Source organism: Caloenas nicobarica, chromosome 6 (genome assembly GCF_036013445.1).
Source record: "Caloenas nicobarica isolate bCalNic1 chromosome 6, bCalNic1.hap1, whole genome shotgun sequence".
NCBI classification, from domain to species: domain Eukaryota; kingdom Metazoa; phylum Chordata; class Aves; order Columbiformes; family Columbidae; genus Caloenas; species Caloenas nicobarica.
In genome coordinates this window covers 2,527,345-2,542,515 of record NC_088250.1, presented here as the reverse complement: position 1 = coordinate 2,542,515, position 15,171 = coordinate 2,527,345, and the positions used below count along the sequence as shown (strand labels likewise).

At 41.2% G+C, this 15,171-nt stretch overlaps 2 protein-coding genes across 5 annotated transcripts in view; one reads left to right on the top strand and one right to left on the bottom strand.

The window, feature by feature from the left end:
* SPATS2L (spermatogenesis associated serine rich 2 like) overlaps positions 1-8,770 on the top strand; it is a 61,479-nt gene extending 52,709 nt beyond the window's left edge. For all 4 annotated transcript variants that reach the window (XM_065637641.1, XM_065637640.1, XM_065637639.1 and 1 more), the window contains 5 exons: positions 282-340; positions 2,490-2,599; positions 3,083-3,185; positions 5,980-6,200; positions 7,359-8,770. In XM_065637641.1, the coding sequence (XP_065493713.1) occupies positions 282-340; positions 2,490-2,599; positions 3,083-3,185; positions 5,980-6,200; positions 7,359-7,757 (892 nt within the window). In that variant the 3' untranslated portion in view covers positions 7,758-8,770. The remainder of the gene's footprint in view (positions 1-281; positions 341-2,489; positions 2,600-3,082; positions 3,186-5,979; positions 6,201-7,358) is intronic.
* A 91-nt stretch (positions 8,771-8,861) lies between these two features.
* KCTD18 (potassium channel tetramerization domain containing 18) lies at positions 8,862-14,031 on the bottom strand. The gene is given in 9 exon segments (XM_065637554.1): positions 8,862-8,981; positions 10,969-11,068; positions 11,528-11,721; positions 11,956-12,017; positions 12,020-12,140; positions 12,142-12,161; positions 13,368-13,424; positions 13,427-13,497; positions 13,997-14,031. Coding segments are annotated over 9 exon segments (780 nt in total).
* Between the last annotated feature and the right edge of the window lie 1,140 nt (positions 14,032-15,171).

The following is a 15,171-nucleotide window of genomic DNA, read 5'->3' as shown; positions in this document are numbered from 1 at the left end:
GTTGCGGTGCTGAGGAGGTCACACAGAGTTTCTTCCACACCTGTGCGGACACACGGCCAGGCCGGCACTGAGATGTTTGTGTAAAGCAGCATTCACTGATTATCACTCATTTTTTACAGTCAGTTTGCCTAGCTGTCTCTTCAGCTTCAATTTTTTAAGTCTTATTCATTTCAAAACTACCCATAACTAAGATCTGAAGTCTTTGTGTAGTTATTGCTTTTGAATGGAGTTCTAGCATGGATTAAATTGTGGTTTTCTTCTTCTTTTTTTTCCTTTTTTAGCATCGTAGACAAAGAAGTGTCATTAATGGCAGAAATCGATAAAGTTAAAGAAGAAGCCAGTAAGTAAAAAAATACACAGGGAACTTTTGGAATAGTCTTGGAAATCTTTGTTTTGTTTGGCAGAAAGTTACACAGTACATAAATTTGGTTAGCAGCATTCCAGCATCTGTCGTTCTATATGTACGCAATCAAATAAGTCTTTGGTGTTCCACGATTAGTTTCTGTATGGTTTCTACCTATAAGGATTGTGCGTCAAAATTTCAATTTTATCAAGTTAAGGTAAACCAAAAGTTCATATGAAGTTAAATTTAAATGACTTGTTCCTTCTGCTTACTTATCAGAGCTTTTTGACCACTCATTTCGATTTCTTAATTACTGTTTGCTTGCTTATATTACATATATGAGTTAGAATAGCAGAAATTACTAGCGGAATAAGTTATTGTGTGACCTCGCATACCTTTAAGGGATAGTGATCAAGCTTATGAATTAGAACAATGAAAAAATCAAAAAACGGATGTTTACTGGAATCTGTTCTTTTAATAATCTGTGGGAGTTGATCTGATTCCAGGCATTCATGTCGTCTCTGGTTTTTGCATATGTAAGGTGTATATATTGTGGGTTGAGGGGGGGGAAAAAAGGGTGAGCCATTTATTAGGAAACCACCATATCTGTCTTATACCCCAACTGAGATATGGTATTCATGGCCCAGTAACCGAGGGGATGTGTTTCAATAGAGAGCAATAAGCAGGAAGCGGAAGAATAACCAAAGTTTTTGTTAAAAAAATTCTAAATTCTCTTTGTGTCTGTCTGTAACTGTGGCTTCTGACGGCTCTGGGGCTGCTGTGGGCTTGGAAAGTGCCCTCAGAACTTGAGGCAGAAAGTTGTGATAGGACTGTGACGTGCTAACCAAGATTTACATTATTATTTATTTTCACATCTCTTTGCTGCACTGGAGGACTGGTTTACAGTGGGTAATCTTACTCTTACTGTCAATACTGGGAAAATTTCCAAACTTGATGATTTCAGGGTTTTTTTTAAATGGGTATTTGGCTGGCATCTCATGCAGAGCTAAATGCCAGTATGAGATGAGATCATATGGTTTGGGCAGTCGCTTCAGCGAAGGAGTACTGACCTCGGAGGGAAACAACATTAGCATTACCCAGAATAAGCAATAAATCAGAACTATTGGACAAAGAAAAACAGCTAGTAAACTGCTCATTTAATCTGATAAAAGTTTCTCAGACTTGTAGACCGTGTTCCACAAAAATGAAGTTAAAGCTGAGCTAGAGCGATAGTTCTTAGCATAAGTGATAATGCAGGCACAGATTTACGAGTGGGGCTGAAGGAGCTGGCCCTTCCCACCCCAACCATTTGTTATTATTTTACATTTAAATACCGTCTTTCCTCTCTGCCATAACTGCTGATACTACCAGCCAATTAATGAGTTATTGCTTTTATGTTGAGTCACCGTGTAGGTAATAGATTTTGCATAGACTTAATTTTCTACCAAAATCGTAATGGTGGACTGTCCTGCATGTAAGTGGACTGTTGCTTTGTGGCTCATGGTTAATCTTTTCCTGTAAGAATGTAACTATTCACCCCTCTGTTATATAAAACACACAAGATGGGCAGTAGTGAATATTTAATATTTTTTCATACTGTTGACCTTTTGTAATTCTGCTTTGCTGTAGAAATGGCAGTTATGGATATGCTGAACTTGAAAGCAAAATTACAGTGCTGGTGATTTTAACGTAAATGATATATGAACAGATTTTTTTCAGAGGAACTTAATCGCCCCTGTGTAAATAAAATAATAGCTTGTCTTCAGAAACAGGTTGTTGACTCAAGGTAATGCTTCTTTCCATGTCTCCATGGAAGGCTCCCTGGTGTTGTATTTAAAACTGAGGCAGAGGAAAACTCAAAACAATGTCTCTTTGCCCCTATTTGTCTAAATGTTGAAGGATTGGTTTAACTTTCATTTTCTGACAGCTGTCCCATTTCCAGATCGCTCCAACATCGGGCAGTTCAGTTAAATACGCTGATTGACTTAATGTGTGCAAGCAGCGTATTGGATGTCGAGTTGGAGTTGGGGGTCTGAGACGCGTGTTTGTCTCACATGTGATGCGCAGTTGTTAATGCCCAAAGAATAATGAACTACAGAGCAATTTCCCTTCCTAGCGTTAATTATTACTTGTCGGTATTTGGCAGTGGAGATCCTGACGGCTCGGCAGAAGAAAGCAGAGGAGCTGAAGAGGCTGACGGACCTGGCCAGTCAGATGGCTGAGGCACAGCTCTCGGAACTCAGGGCTGAAATTAAGGTCAGGCGTTCGCTTCTGCTCGGGTATTTTAGCTCTTTGTGTAAATGCCAAGAAAGAGCTGTCATGGGGAAGGTGCGCGCTCTCAAAGCGTGATAGCACCTCTGAGCAGCGGACAGACGCTATCAGAGACATGCAAGCTATCCCCTCATAGTTTTTGCACAGTGTTTTGCTGCTTGTATATATTTTATCAGACCAAATCAACAAGTAAACCTGATAGCTGCAGGTTCAGCGATCAAACACATAAACTCCGAGGAAATGACCCGCTTCCCAAGTGTGGGAGTGATCCACCCATCGCTGGGCTGTGAGATGTAGTTTGGTAAGGATGGGAAAACGCTTGGTTCTGCAAAGAGATGCTGTGTACAGGGCAGGGTCAAGAGTTTGCTGAGACTTAAAGTGAACTGAAGTATTGCTTGGTTTCTGTACCATCCATATAGCCTTTTGCTCAGAATGTAAATCACTGTTAACTTGTCTGTATTTTTGCAGCACTTTGTGAGTGAACGGAAATACGACGAAGAGCTGGGCAGGTCTGCCCGATTTTCCTGTGACACAGAACAGCTGAAGACCCAAATTCAGCTCTGTGGAGAAAGTAAGTGCTGGTGATTCCTCACACCGAAGTTCTCAGAACATAGCATTCCACGCACCTGTTCGGGAAATGCCGGCAGAAGTAATGGCGTGTGTGCTGCCAGCGCGTGTGTGTGTGCAGCAAGCATGACGTGAATGTTGTACCTGGATGCAGCGGGCTTGCTGAACACACACAAGTCAGCTTTACAGTACGCGACACGTTCGACTCGGTATACGTGTGCTACACGGTCCGTCTGCACGTGCACAAGGCCCTCGTTGTCAGAGACTCCCAGGGTTTACTCAGATCAGTTGGAGTTTTCCATCTAAATGGGGTTTCTAAGTGGAATTAAAAGTCAGCTCTGGGGAACACTCAAATTCAGTGATTTATGTGTAACTAGTGAATCACAGAATGGTTGGGGTTGAAGGGACCTCTGGAGATCACCCAGTCCAAACCCCTGCTAACACAGGGTCACATAGAGAAGCTTCTCTGTGTGAGTGTGATGTTCTGACACCAGATCGCTCCTGCTAGGAAGTAACTCCCCACTTTAGAACAGTATTCACTGCCTTTTTCAGGAGCTAAAGGTAGTCCCAAATGTTTCTGTTTTCAAACCATCTGCCCTTCCGCTTGGAAAATCAGATTCATTTTCTGCTCCAAGCATCATGTCCCTGTTGAAAAATACGAGAGAGCCTATTTCTCATCCGTCATGCTTTTTTTCCCCCAAAAAAAAGTAAATGCTATAATGCTTTGCCCCACATGTTACCATGTCCCATGATATCCCATCAGCACCATCACCCAGGAGAAAAACTGTTAACACAATACTGAACTTGGTGGAAGTAAAACAATTTCAGGAAGAATAATGTTTTCAAGGAGTTACTGGAAATAGAAAAAAAAAAAAATCAGAGAGTCTGCCAATGTGATCTTTAGCACAGCTAAAGAACTGACTCCTTTGAGGCGTAACCAGTTTAATTCATTAGCCTGTAAGAATTGCTTTTGCAGAACACCTTGAAGATCCACCTGACCCCACGTCCTGTCTCTCACTGAAGTCAACCCAAGATGTTTCAAAGCAAAGCACAAGCTTCCTAGTAACACACCTGACTGTTCACGGTCCCCTCACAGGCCCTCCCTCATAACCTGAGCTTAAGACTGAAAATTCTGTAAATATTACCCCAACTAACATAACCACAGCTGCTCTTGATACAACCATAGGCTGAGGTGTTTTTAAACTCATGCAACTACTTTCCTAAATAACTTCCAGCTGCAGTTAATTCTTCAAGTTAATTATTTATACCTCATTTCAGTAAAGCATTGCTTGGGCATAGTTTGATGCAGACCTGTTGAAATGAGATCGCTGAAGTCGGAAGGCAGGGAAGCACCTTACAGGGGCTGCCTGAAGAACTTTGCTGTGCCCGCAGCCACCTTAGATGAGCAACTCAAGCTGTTGGGATGTCTTTGCTAAGAGCTCTTCAGCGCAGAAGATGTGTCTGTTTGGAGCATCTCGCATGAGGCCCGTGTCCTGCTAGGAGCTGCAAATGTGCCTCCAACAGAAGTTAGGCCAGGCCTCTGGCTAAGAACAGCCACTGTTGAGGGCTTTAGCAAAAGCGATAACCAAACCCACGGAGCTCCTGCAAAGGAGTTCTGGCATGAGAAGGCAGCAGACACTCACAAGGAAGGACAGGGAGAAGCAAAAAAATTGGACTGACATATACCCAGAATGCCTGGTGGTGGGTCGTATCCCTTCCTTGTATATATTTTTTGTTAAAAATACATTTTTATGACAAGCTCTTGCATTTTTATATGGGCTTCCATGTGCAGCAGCCTATTTTAGATGAGAGAGCGGTAGAATTCAGTGACAGCTGGCCTCCCTCTGCTTGGGACAGAAAATTCCCTTCCTTGTGCAGATCATAGCGCTGTTTTTTCTGAAGAGGACACGTAGTGGGAGAAATAGTTGATGATGGCGTAGGTGAATAAGAGCCTCAAAAAACCTAACAGATGATGCTTAGTTGCTAAAATTATTCCACATCTTCTTTCTTTGTACTAAAAGTGGAGAAAGATAAGTACCTCTTTGATAAAACAGCAGGTGTCTCACTGAAGTGAGCCTCCGCTTTGTCATCTGTACCAGAGGGAAACAGGAAAATTCCATAACCAGAAAAATCAGAACAGCAAATTTAGACCAAGAACTTGAGTTCCGTAGCCTCAGAGTCCTCTTGGAGGCTGCGTAGGGGCCATCACACAGCTGCAGGCAGCTGGGAGAGCTTGTGGAAACGGAGAGAGTGAGAAATCAAGGATTTGCTTGGTGCACTTTGCATCCAGACGTGGAAGTGGTTAAGAAACCAGGCAGTGACAAACCAGTGAGAAGTAGGGAGCAGGACTATACTGAGATGAGCAGCGGTGGTTCCTCGTGGTGCCGACTGCCATGACCTACGTGAGGTGGATTAGTGCTATGCATTCAGTTTTGGTGTTTCTGGATGTCCACAGTACAGAAGAACCTTTGTTAACCATCTCATTAGAGAGCTGTGAGCAAGAGGTGCTAGACTTTTTCTTAATTCTTCTTAAAAAAATATTTAGACATACTAAAGAAGCTTTCATGGCTCTTACGTGCGTTGTAGCCAGTACATATACAGACAGCAAACGTCGGCCTCTTCAGCCTTCTGTCATCGCTCCTTCCTCCCCATTGTTCTGCCTTTTTTGGTGCTAGTTATCCAGCTTACTTCATTATCTAGAACCACGCTACCAAAACTAACTGTAAGCAGCGTAAGAATACAGCCTTATGTTTAGATGTTGGTCATTTAACTGATAACACAGAATACTTTCTTTATAGTTTCTCACCCAAAGAACAACTATTCCTCAAGAACACCATGTAGTTCGGTGCTGTCTTCAATGACCTCGCGTGCAATGACTGGCAAGCAAAATGCACACAGCCGAAAGTCCTCTAGTAATGCCAAGAACTCTGATAGTAAAACAGCCAGCGCTAAAGTACAAAGTCATCCTTCTTCCAGTCCTACAGAATCTTCTTCCCAAGGAATCCCAACAAATAAGCAGGTAAGAAACTACTGATGAACTGCACCAAATCTTTTCAAAGAAATTCAGAAAAACATGCAGCATTGCAAGTTGTTACTACAAAATCAAATACTGGTTTGCAGTCTATATATTTAATAATTTTTGAAAATACGCAACTATCTATTTTCCAGCTTCGCTTTCAAGGCAGTGTGAACACAGAAGGTAGAAATACCAGAAATGCCGTACCAGCAAAGACCACTATCTGATGTTCAGAAGTGACTAGAGCCAGTTAATAGACTGAAAAAGGGAAAAACCCCATAATAGCTAATGCTATGATGGAGAAACATTTATTCCTGATCCTGACAAATGATCAGTTGATGTGTAGCTGAAGTGTGATTTTTAGATGGACTTGGAAAGCGGAATCCTGCCAGATTTCAAAGCATATTATTTCAGCAGCTGTATAATCCAGTTTACAGTGGGGTGCTGTATTCCTGGTAGATATTTCCTTCTAAGAGCACCTTAGAATGTCCTCGTACTGTTGTGCTGAGGTAAAGCTGCCGCTGAAGTTAGTCTGGGTTTTGTCCCGGGAGGAATTTTGGGCTCAAGTAGGAAGTAGGTGCCTGGAGGGAAATGTAGGAGCATTATGTGATGTCAGTGCACGTATGGACTCAGCTGCCCCGGCAGTTGTACAAATAAAGCAATTCAGCCACTTCCCACTGAGGATCAAAGGTGTCACAAGAGGCATCTCTCCCACTGTGGGGATTCTTAACTTCAAGTTATATGTGAATTTCTGTTTTTCCCTGCAGTCTTACTGTAGTATTTACACAATACTTTATTAGGAAAGGTGTTTTGGAAGAAATCGGTCAGTATCAAGTTCATCAGTGCTGCTTAACTGCTGCTGTTGAGATGTCTGCTCTCTCATCCCATTTCTGTATTCTCTTGAATCACAGCAGATTTTAATCTGGTATCAGTGGTAACTCACCATCTATATGTCCAGGCTCAGATGTAGCATGTTACTCAGAGTTTTGGTTTTAAGTGTTAGCAAGAGCTCTGGCAACAACCAAAACCGTGTAGTGTTTTCCCTCTCCTAGTTACCCTGAAAATTTATTCTGTGATTTTTGTTAATTCTGATTGCTGGATTTCTTGTCCTGTTGGAAGGATTCAGGTGACCTAACAGTTCCCTAATTTCTTTTTGGGTAGAATGGGCCTCCTAGCCAGAGACGAAGATTCAACCCCCAGCACCAAACCACCCGGCCGAACGGATCTCTGAAGTCACAAGGTGCCAGCAACGAGGTGGATCAAAACCACGTCAAGAGCGGCTCCAGGGCTGAGCACAGAAGACAGCAGCACAACAGCTTCCGATCTAAAAACAAAGGAGCTGTGAAAAGCCAAGAGCAGCCCACAGCTGCAAGGACCTCAGAGCAGCCGGTGCATTTGGAGAAGCCGCGGCGCAAGCAGCCCGGGGGCGAGGGGGGCGAGCCGCGGCCCTTGGCTGGCGGCGTGGGCAGGGTGCTGCCCTGCCACCTGCGGCCCGCCGGCGTGGACGTGCCGGCTGATGCCACCGTCCTTGCCGTGCCAGCTGTCACTTTGGTGGCTTGAAACGCCACGCGCGGAGAAATCGAATCTCTTCCGTTTTAGTTTCTTGCTCCAGATGCTTGCTGGTGAAGAAGATAAGTCAGAACATAGTCGTTTTAAATCTGTTGCTGCTTAAAACTTGGTGACTTTTATTACTTACTAATTATCAAAATTCATACTTTCAAGGCCTTGCCCAATACGTTCACGGTTATTTTGTCATGGCAATCCAGAATATCACCAAAGCAGCATTTACTTCTTAGAAAGATGAAATCTAGATTGAAAAAAAAAAAAATATTATGAAATCCGTAATAGCAAAAGACCTGCTGTAGATGTGTGATTATACCGTCAACATTATTGGTTTGTAGAGCAGCCTGTGGTAGAAGGATTGCAGGAAGCCTGTATGCTGTGGTCTGCAATGAAATCAGATAATCCTGTAGACTTTTTCTGCAAATCTCTATACACCTCTTTCTTTCTGTGTGTGTATACACATAAATGCATGCACACTGTGTACACAGAAAGTATTGTTATATACAGGAACATTTGAAAAAGCAGTACATTTGATTTTAGCTTATCATTCCATAATCTGAGATCTTTAAATTCAAGTATAAATTGTATTAAATGTATTACATATTGGTATTTTTCATTGACAAACTATTTTTATGAGGCTGAGGAGATATGCTCATTTCTTAAGTTCGGAATGTACATAGTCATGGCTATTCAGATGCACAGCCCTCTTCTCCATCCTTATCAGCCACTTTTCTATCACTAGTTGGATTTATTTTTTTGCATATGAGAAGTTGCATGTGTTCTAGACTTGAATCCAAATTATTTTTCTATATTTTTGCTGTAGGAATCATCTGTCCATAGCAAGAGCTATGACTAATAAATCTGTCACAGCAACATGCAGCAGAATGTGGAGGTACATATTTGAGCAGATACTACATCCTTCCAAATTTTCTATGAAAGTTCAAATCTCACGTAGTCTTCATGTTCTGATTCTGTATTTCAGAAAACCTGTTTCTGCCGAAAAATTAAAATCTTCTTTCTAAAATATTCTGGTGTTTGCTGCTTTGCAGTACCTAAGCTTTGTGATCTTATTCAAATTGGATTTGCTTAATTCAGCTGGTATCAGCGGTAAGCGTTCAGCTGAGCCTGGACTGGACTAAGTTTTTGGGTTGAGCTAGACCGTAATGCCGCAAGTGCGTGGAACAGAACCTTCCCGTGAGAGCCACCTCCATCCTCAGCATGCTTTTAATGGAAGTTATTTAACGTAGGAAAGTGTCAGGCCTGCCATCGAGTGAACCAGCTGCCTAAGGGGCAGGATCAGGAGGGTGTTAAAGGGGTTTATTTTCTGCTGAGGTCACTCAGAGCAGGACACTCGAGCGTCTTTCAAAGTTTATTCCTGGGATTTTTTTGCCGTTGCTTTTTACCGGTTTCCCCTGCCTAGTTTCTGTTCGCCAGCGGCACGCTCCCTCAGTACTGACTGCTGGACTTCTCCTGGTGGCCCTTGAAAAATAATCTCAAAGTGTAGAGTCAGGTGCATTTCTCATGGGTGATTTTGATTTCTCTTGATATCTGTATAGTTTTCCATGTGTGAGTATCACTAAAACCAATCATTTGCCTAAAAGGCAAATAACTCGTCTTCATCTGGAAGAGTGGCGAAAGCAAAATAAACATGCATAGGTAACCCCTGGCTTTCTTGCCATTGCAAGCACTGCTGCTGTCCTAGTTAATTAGCTATCATGCTTTTAAGCTGAATGTTTTGAGTAAATGGAACCGAAATTCCAGAATTTGTGTCGTACACGCCCATCAGGCAGCTTTTTAGAATTCATCCACTGCCTTGCCATTTGGCCTGTGACCTCACTGTAAGAGAGATAATTTCCATGCAGATATTACACAGGAATCTGATTATATTGTCCTCACATAAGTTGTGAAAATTACTTCCATTTCTTCTTGTAACCCCTCTTAAAAAAAAAAAAAAAAAAAAGAAAATCTAACCTTTTACTGACTTTTATTCCTTCCTGATAGCTTCTCCCCCTGAGAGGATTATTTAAAGTTGTTTTACTCCTTAAGTCACCTTCCTCCCAAGCAGGCTTCTGCAGATAATTGAAAGGTGTCGGGTAAGCGGCGGCCGAGCAGCACACAGCGCCCTGCGCTCAGCACCGCCAGCTCAGCGCGCTGCTGCTCACAACACTCGTAAGTAAGCGGATGCTCTCGGGCCTGTCTTCAGCAGAACTCTTTTTATTTGTCCAATTCCAGAGCTGGTGATGTGTGATTCTCCCTTGAATGTCAGGGGTTTGTACAGGGCTCAGTGAGGGAGTTACGGGCAGGACAAGGCTGGACTTTAAGGCCAGCAAGGCTGGTTGAAAGTGCAAATACAGCTGTTTGCATCACACACACATGGAATTCCCACTGCACTTTGTACACTATTTTGGAAGCGGAAACACACCTTAAAGGGCAGTATTTTCAAGCAGGTTGGAGCTGTTTATCTTCTGTGTAAGATTAAACTTAGAGTAAGGGGGGAACTCGGCAAAATAAAGGACCAAATACACAGTTGGAAAAGTAAAAAGAGAAGGTAACATAGCTGAGCTATTCAGAGAATTTACATGATTTAGGTATGTTTGAAAAAAAAGTTTAAAAAAAAAAAAATCATCACTTAACATGTTTGAAAATGTCACCCTGAAAGAGAAACTAATAATTCTGGAAGGAAAACATTGATCCTACAGCTTGCAGCACTTTCCTGGAGCCTGTTGTTGTAGGGGAACACCTGGTCTGAGCTCAGGGATGGCAGTTAGTGCCATGAGGCTTCTTCCCCAAATAGTGACTGGGCCGCGTCAAAATCATATAAATGAGCTCCACCCTCACCGTTGTATCCTTGTGACTGCAGCAAGGGCTCCCTGGGACCCAGGGGGCTCCAGTTCAGTACGGCCGGTCACCACGGGCGGGTAGAACAGACATCGACAGAAATCGCAGGTAACGCAGTGAGTATGGCAAACTGCTGAAATAAACTCTACCGAAATGTTCATGTGTGTTGGACCAGAGACTAGCATGAGTGAAAAGATCTTCAAATATATATATACAGATATAGATACATAGGAAAGCAGCAGCTTTGAAAAGGGCCTGAAATTATATTTATATGAAAAAATGGTGCTGTATTTCGGCTTTGTTTTAAGCCGCCTGTGGCTTTTTCTGTGAAAAAGTAAGTAGTACTGAGGTAAAAGAACAAAATTAATACTCTGCCTCTCCCTTCCCAGGCCTTGAAAGCATCCGTCATCTTTTTCAACTCAGCCACTGAATAATAGCTCCAGAGGTACTGGACGTTATTTCCAGCTTCTCTAGAAGTATTGTTTTAAAGGTAACAGTTATGTGCTAGCTCTAGCTAAGTCCTTAAAAATGTAACACTGGTGACATGGATCATTCTTTTAACCTAAGTAGAAGGACTTAATAGTAAATTTTTTGTAACACAGAAAATGTTACTTAAATTTCATTTTCATTTGTCTAAGAGGTCCTAAATAGCCACCCTCCTATGATCAGCATGCCTGGGAACACCAACTGCTAAAAACCAGATATTTGGGAAAGAACAGATGTTCATAAAAGAATAATGACAGCTGATGGTGTAAAACCGATACTTGTAAATCCCAATCATTTATTCAAAGGGAAAACACAGTAGGAGGACAGATACCTGACACTATATGTCCAAATACTCTAGAAATAAACATATTTAGTTATTATTATAATTTGTGAGTGTTCATTCTCACTTCATAATGTTTTCATGTGTTTGACTGTCATCTTACCTTTTGTAAATGTTTTTACTGTAAATTTTCATTCTTAGCTCCTTACTAACTGCACCAGTCCCATCAGCTCTTATGGCACACACCCCAATAATTTCACTTTCACAGCTCGTGCCAGATGTGTTGAGATAGTGCAGGACCCAAACTGTAGGCTTGCTACAAACTAAATCATATGAATTGCAGAAATGTAACAAAGCCTGAAAAAAACAGAAACCACAACATACAGAATATGAATAACAATGCAATATTTTTGGTTGAATAAGCTTTCATCTTTCATTTTTCTACTATGCATTATCAACTCTGGATTTACTGCTGATTTAATGTGGCGATTAAAAAGTGCAAACTTGCATATACTGTAATTTTAGTATCTGATGCTAAAGAATGGTGTGGATTAGAGAGCACATCTTTTAAAATGTAAGAAATATCAAGACCTTTTTAAGCTCTCTATTTGACCTTAAAGAACATGTCTCCATTTGAATAGCCAAATGGTCAGGTATGGATAAGGGATGCCAAAATAATCTGCTTCCTCCTGCAGCGCAATTCGAATTTGTTCATCTTCAGGAATCCGAACTTCTCCATGCAGATAATCCAAAAGATCTTTAAACAGGCTTCCATCTCAACCCGATTAGACATGCTGCTCGAAAAAGAAAGAAAATTGCTTGCTAGAAGTGGTATTTTAAATAAAGACAGATTTGTCACATTCTACCAAATCATCAAGTAAAGCCTTTCTATCAAACTTCTGCACTAGTTGTACTTAGGAGGAGTAAGCACACTTTCTCTGTCCTTTCAAAACTACTGTTTTGTTTCCCTGGAATATTCGTTATTTGAAGATAAAATTCTTAGCACAGTAAAGATTTCTTTGGAATTTTAGTGGAATCTCTAGTCTGCATAGGACCATGCCAGTGTACAACCTCAGCTGTACTGGATTCCACTTAAAATGCTAAAAGCTAATTCTAGATGCATTTCTAATTCTAACTGCAGATACATCTTCTCTCGCAGAGATTTTTTTCTATTTTGGATCTACAGAATTTAAAAGAGTTAAAAGTAGCATCAGCTCCAGTACACATCTAGTGCGACCTTACCAGAATATTGCTGGAGTTTTACAGTTTTTGTTCTGTTTCTTTTTCTCTCCTTTGGCTGCTGGCCTCAGGAACCGCTATGGAATCGGACCAAACAGCTGGACACAACAGGCTGGTAGCAAAGCCCTGCCCAGAAAAATGTTAAATGTTTCAGATATTTTAAACAGTCAAAAGTGTACAACAAAGCCTTACTATTCTCCATCCATCAGGTCTTTAAAATGGACTTACTTTGGCAGGATTTCCAAGTCACAAACAAGTGTGAAATGTGACCCATGAATAGTTTTATTCAAGCTTTCATATCAAGCCATGGTGGTGAAAAACGCAGTCTTTCCTGAGTAATGAAGTATTCCGAAATAAAGATGAGATCCAAATCTTATGTAATGAACAGAGAATATAGGGATTCATAAGCAGGATCCAAGTTAAATGCCAAATACTCTGCCAACTTCAATTTTATCTATTTTGATATTGATACTGAAGAAGTAGATTCCAAAGCCGCGGTTTGGACTCAGATGATGCAGGGCCAAGCGCTGTACAAACATGTATGTTTGCAAACATGAGTGGTCTGGGCAATTCAGATGAATTACTCATAGGTGTAAAGTCACGCATGCACAATTGTTTTATCTCCTGGAGTTAAAGAAATCAACTGATGCTCAGCAGATTGCGAAAAGAGATACACTATAAAATGCGGAAATATGTATAAAAGCTTGCATTTGCCACAGAGCTCCCTGATCAGAATGTCATATTTACAGCTTGAACATAGTCACCCGATTCATCCACTTTGAGAGGAAAGCGCCCACTAAACTCAGAAGCCAGCACTGAACCTTAAAGCGGCACAAGGACTTGCGCCTAGATGGATACCCTGGACATCTTCTGTCTTGCCCTCTGCCTTTGCATCTGCAAATGAGGATGTTAATTACGAGCCATTCAAACCTGAAACATGCAAATGGAAAAATCTAATGCCATTTAAGGCTGAGAATATTATATATGAGACCTAAGCGTTAGCTCAGCTCTTGCGTGTTTATTATGCGATACTGGAAATCTGCTTTGAAAACAGTGCTGGAGACATATTAGTGCAAATAGTCAAATATTCTACTCTTTTACTATGGCACTTTAGTTTGCTAGGAAATCCAGAGGTGACTCTTCTGGGACAAACAGGTGAGCAGCATTATACGGTCAGTACGTGCGAGGAAAGCACTGGAAGGATGTTGTGGGAAATCTTGCTTTGGGCATAGTTCACAGCACTAAAAATGCAGTAATTTTGTAATTTTGTACTAATAACAACGTGGCTTCTTTAAAACCACCGATGTACCAAAAAAAAAATTTATGTCTGTCATACGGTTGCTCACCAAAATGCACACACAAAGGGAAGGTGAAAAAATCTGATTCTCATTACGCTTTTGTCTCAGCATCATTATGAAAAATTTCCATACACGTGAAAAATGGTCCTAAGATGCAGTTATATTTAAAAAACAGTTTATATGTCTAGTTCTCACATAACTTTGCAAGCAAGTAAAGAATAATTTCTTCTTTTCTGCCATAACCTACAGTAAGAGCCTACCCCTATGGATACAACTGCCAAACAACCAGTAGGTGTGTGCAGAAGTTACCAGGGCCAAACTCTTAAGTTTCTGCAAACTTTCTCAAGTTACAGGACAATTGTATGTTTTGGGAAATATAGTAAGAGATAACTAAATCCCAAATGTTAAGAGTGTATTTTAATTGCTATCTGAAGTCCAGTAAAAAGCCAGTTATTTAACTGTACACTGCACGTGTAAGAAATGTGCCCATATTGTATTTATTATTCTCTGTATTTACCTGAGCAAGTTAACTCAGTTATATCTACAGAAAAAAACAATGCCATAGGTAAGCTTTGGAGCTCAGATTTAACTGTGTGAGGTATCGTTACTGTTAAAGCTCAGTACAGCATGTCCTTGGTACAGAAGCATGCAGCATAATCAACCTGCACAAGCAAACTGCCTTTTGAGCTGCATGTTCCTGCGAAATGAACACGGGCGCTTTTTTGTTTTGGTTTGTTTTTTAACTAGTTTCCAAAGAAAGCCAGGTTTACACACTCGTTCTCTGTGCATTTGTGCGTCCATTTACTGAATGCAGTCAAATTTGTCAGAGGGGAAGAGGCATAAAGGAATGAATTTTCATTAAGCTTGTGTAGGAAAGGCTGTGATTAGAGGAAAATGTGTTCTTAACCCTATAATTTCAGGAAAAACTTCCAGTGTGAGCCCCAATCCTATTGGACATCAGAGGATCCACAGAGAGAGAAGCCGTTCTATATAATCTACCCACCAGAAGTGCTTTAGTCATAGCTCACACTTTACTAGACCTTATGGGATTAATTCCTCAAGCAAGATTTTTCTCAGAGACAGATTTGCAGGTATCTAGTAAGACAAACTCAATGCAACACTTCCCACGTGGTGAGGGCTTTTACAACAGGTCTGTCTCTTCTCTCTTTCCCTCACTCTCATTTCAGTTTAAAGACTAGTTATAGGATCCCAAATGACTGAAACCCACAGTTCTGCCCTTAATATGTATTTAAGATATATAGGCTGTGAA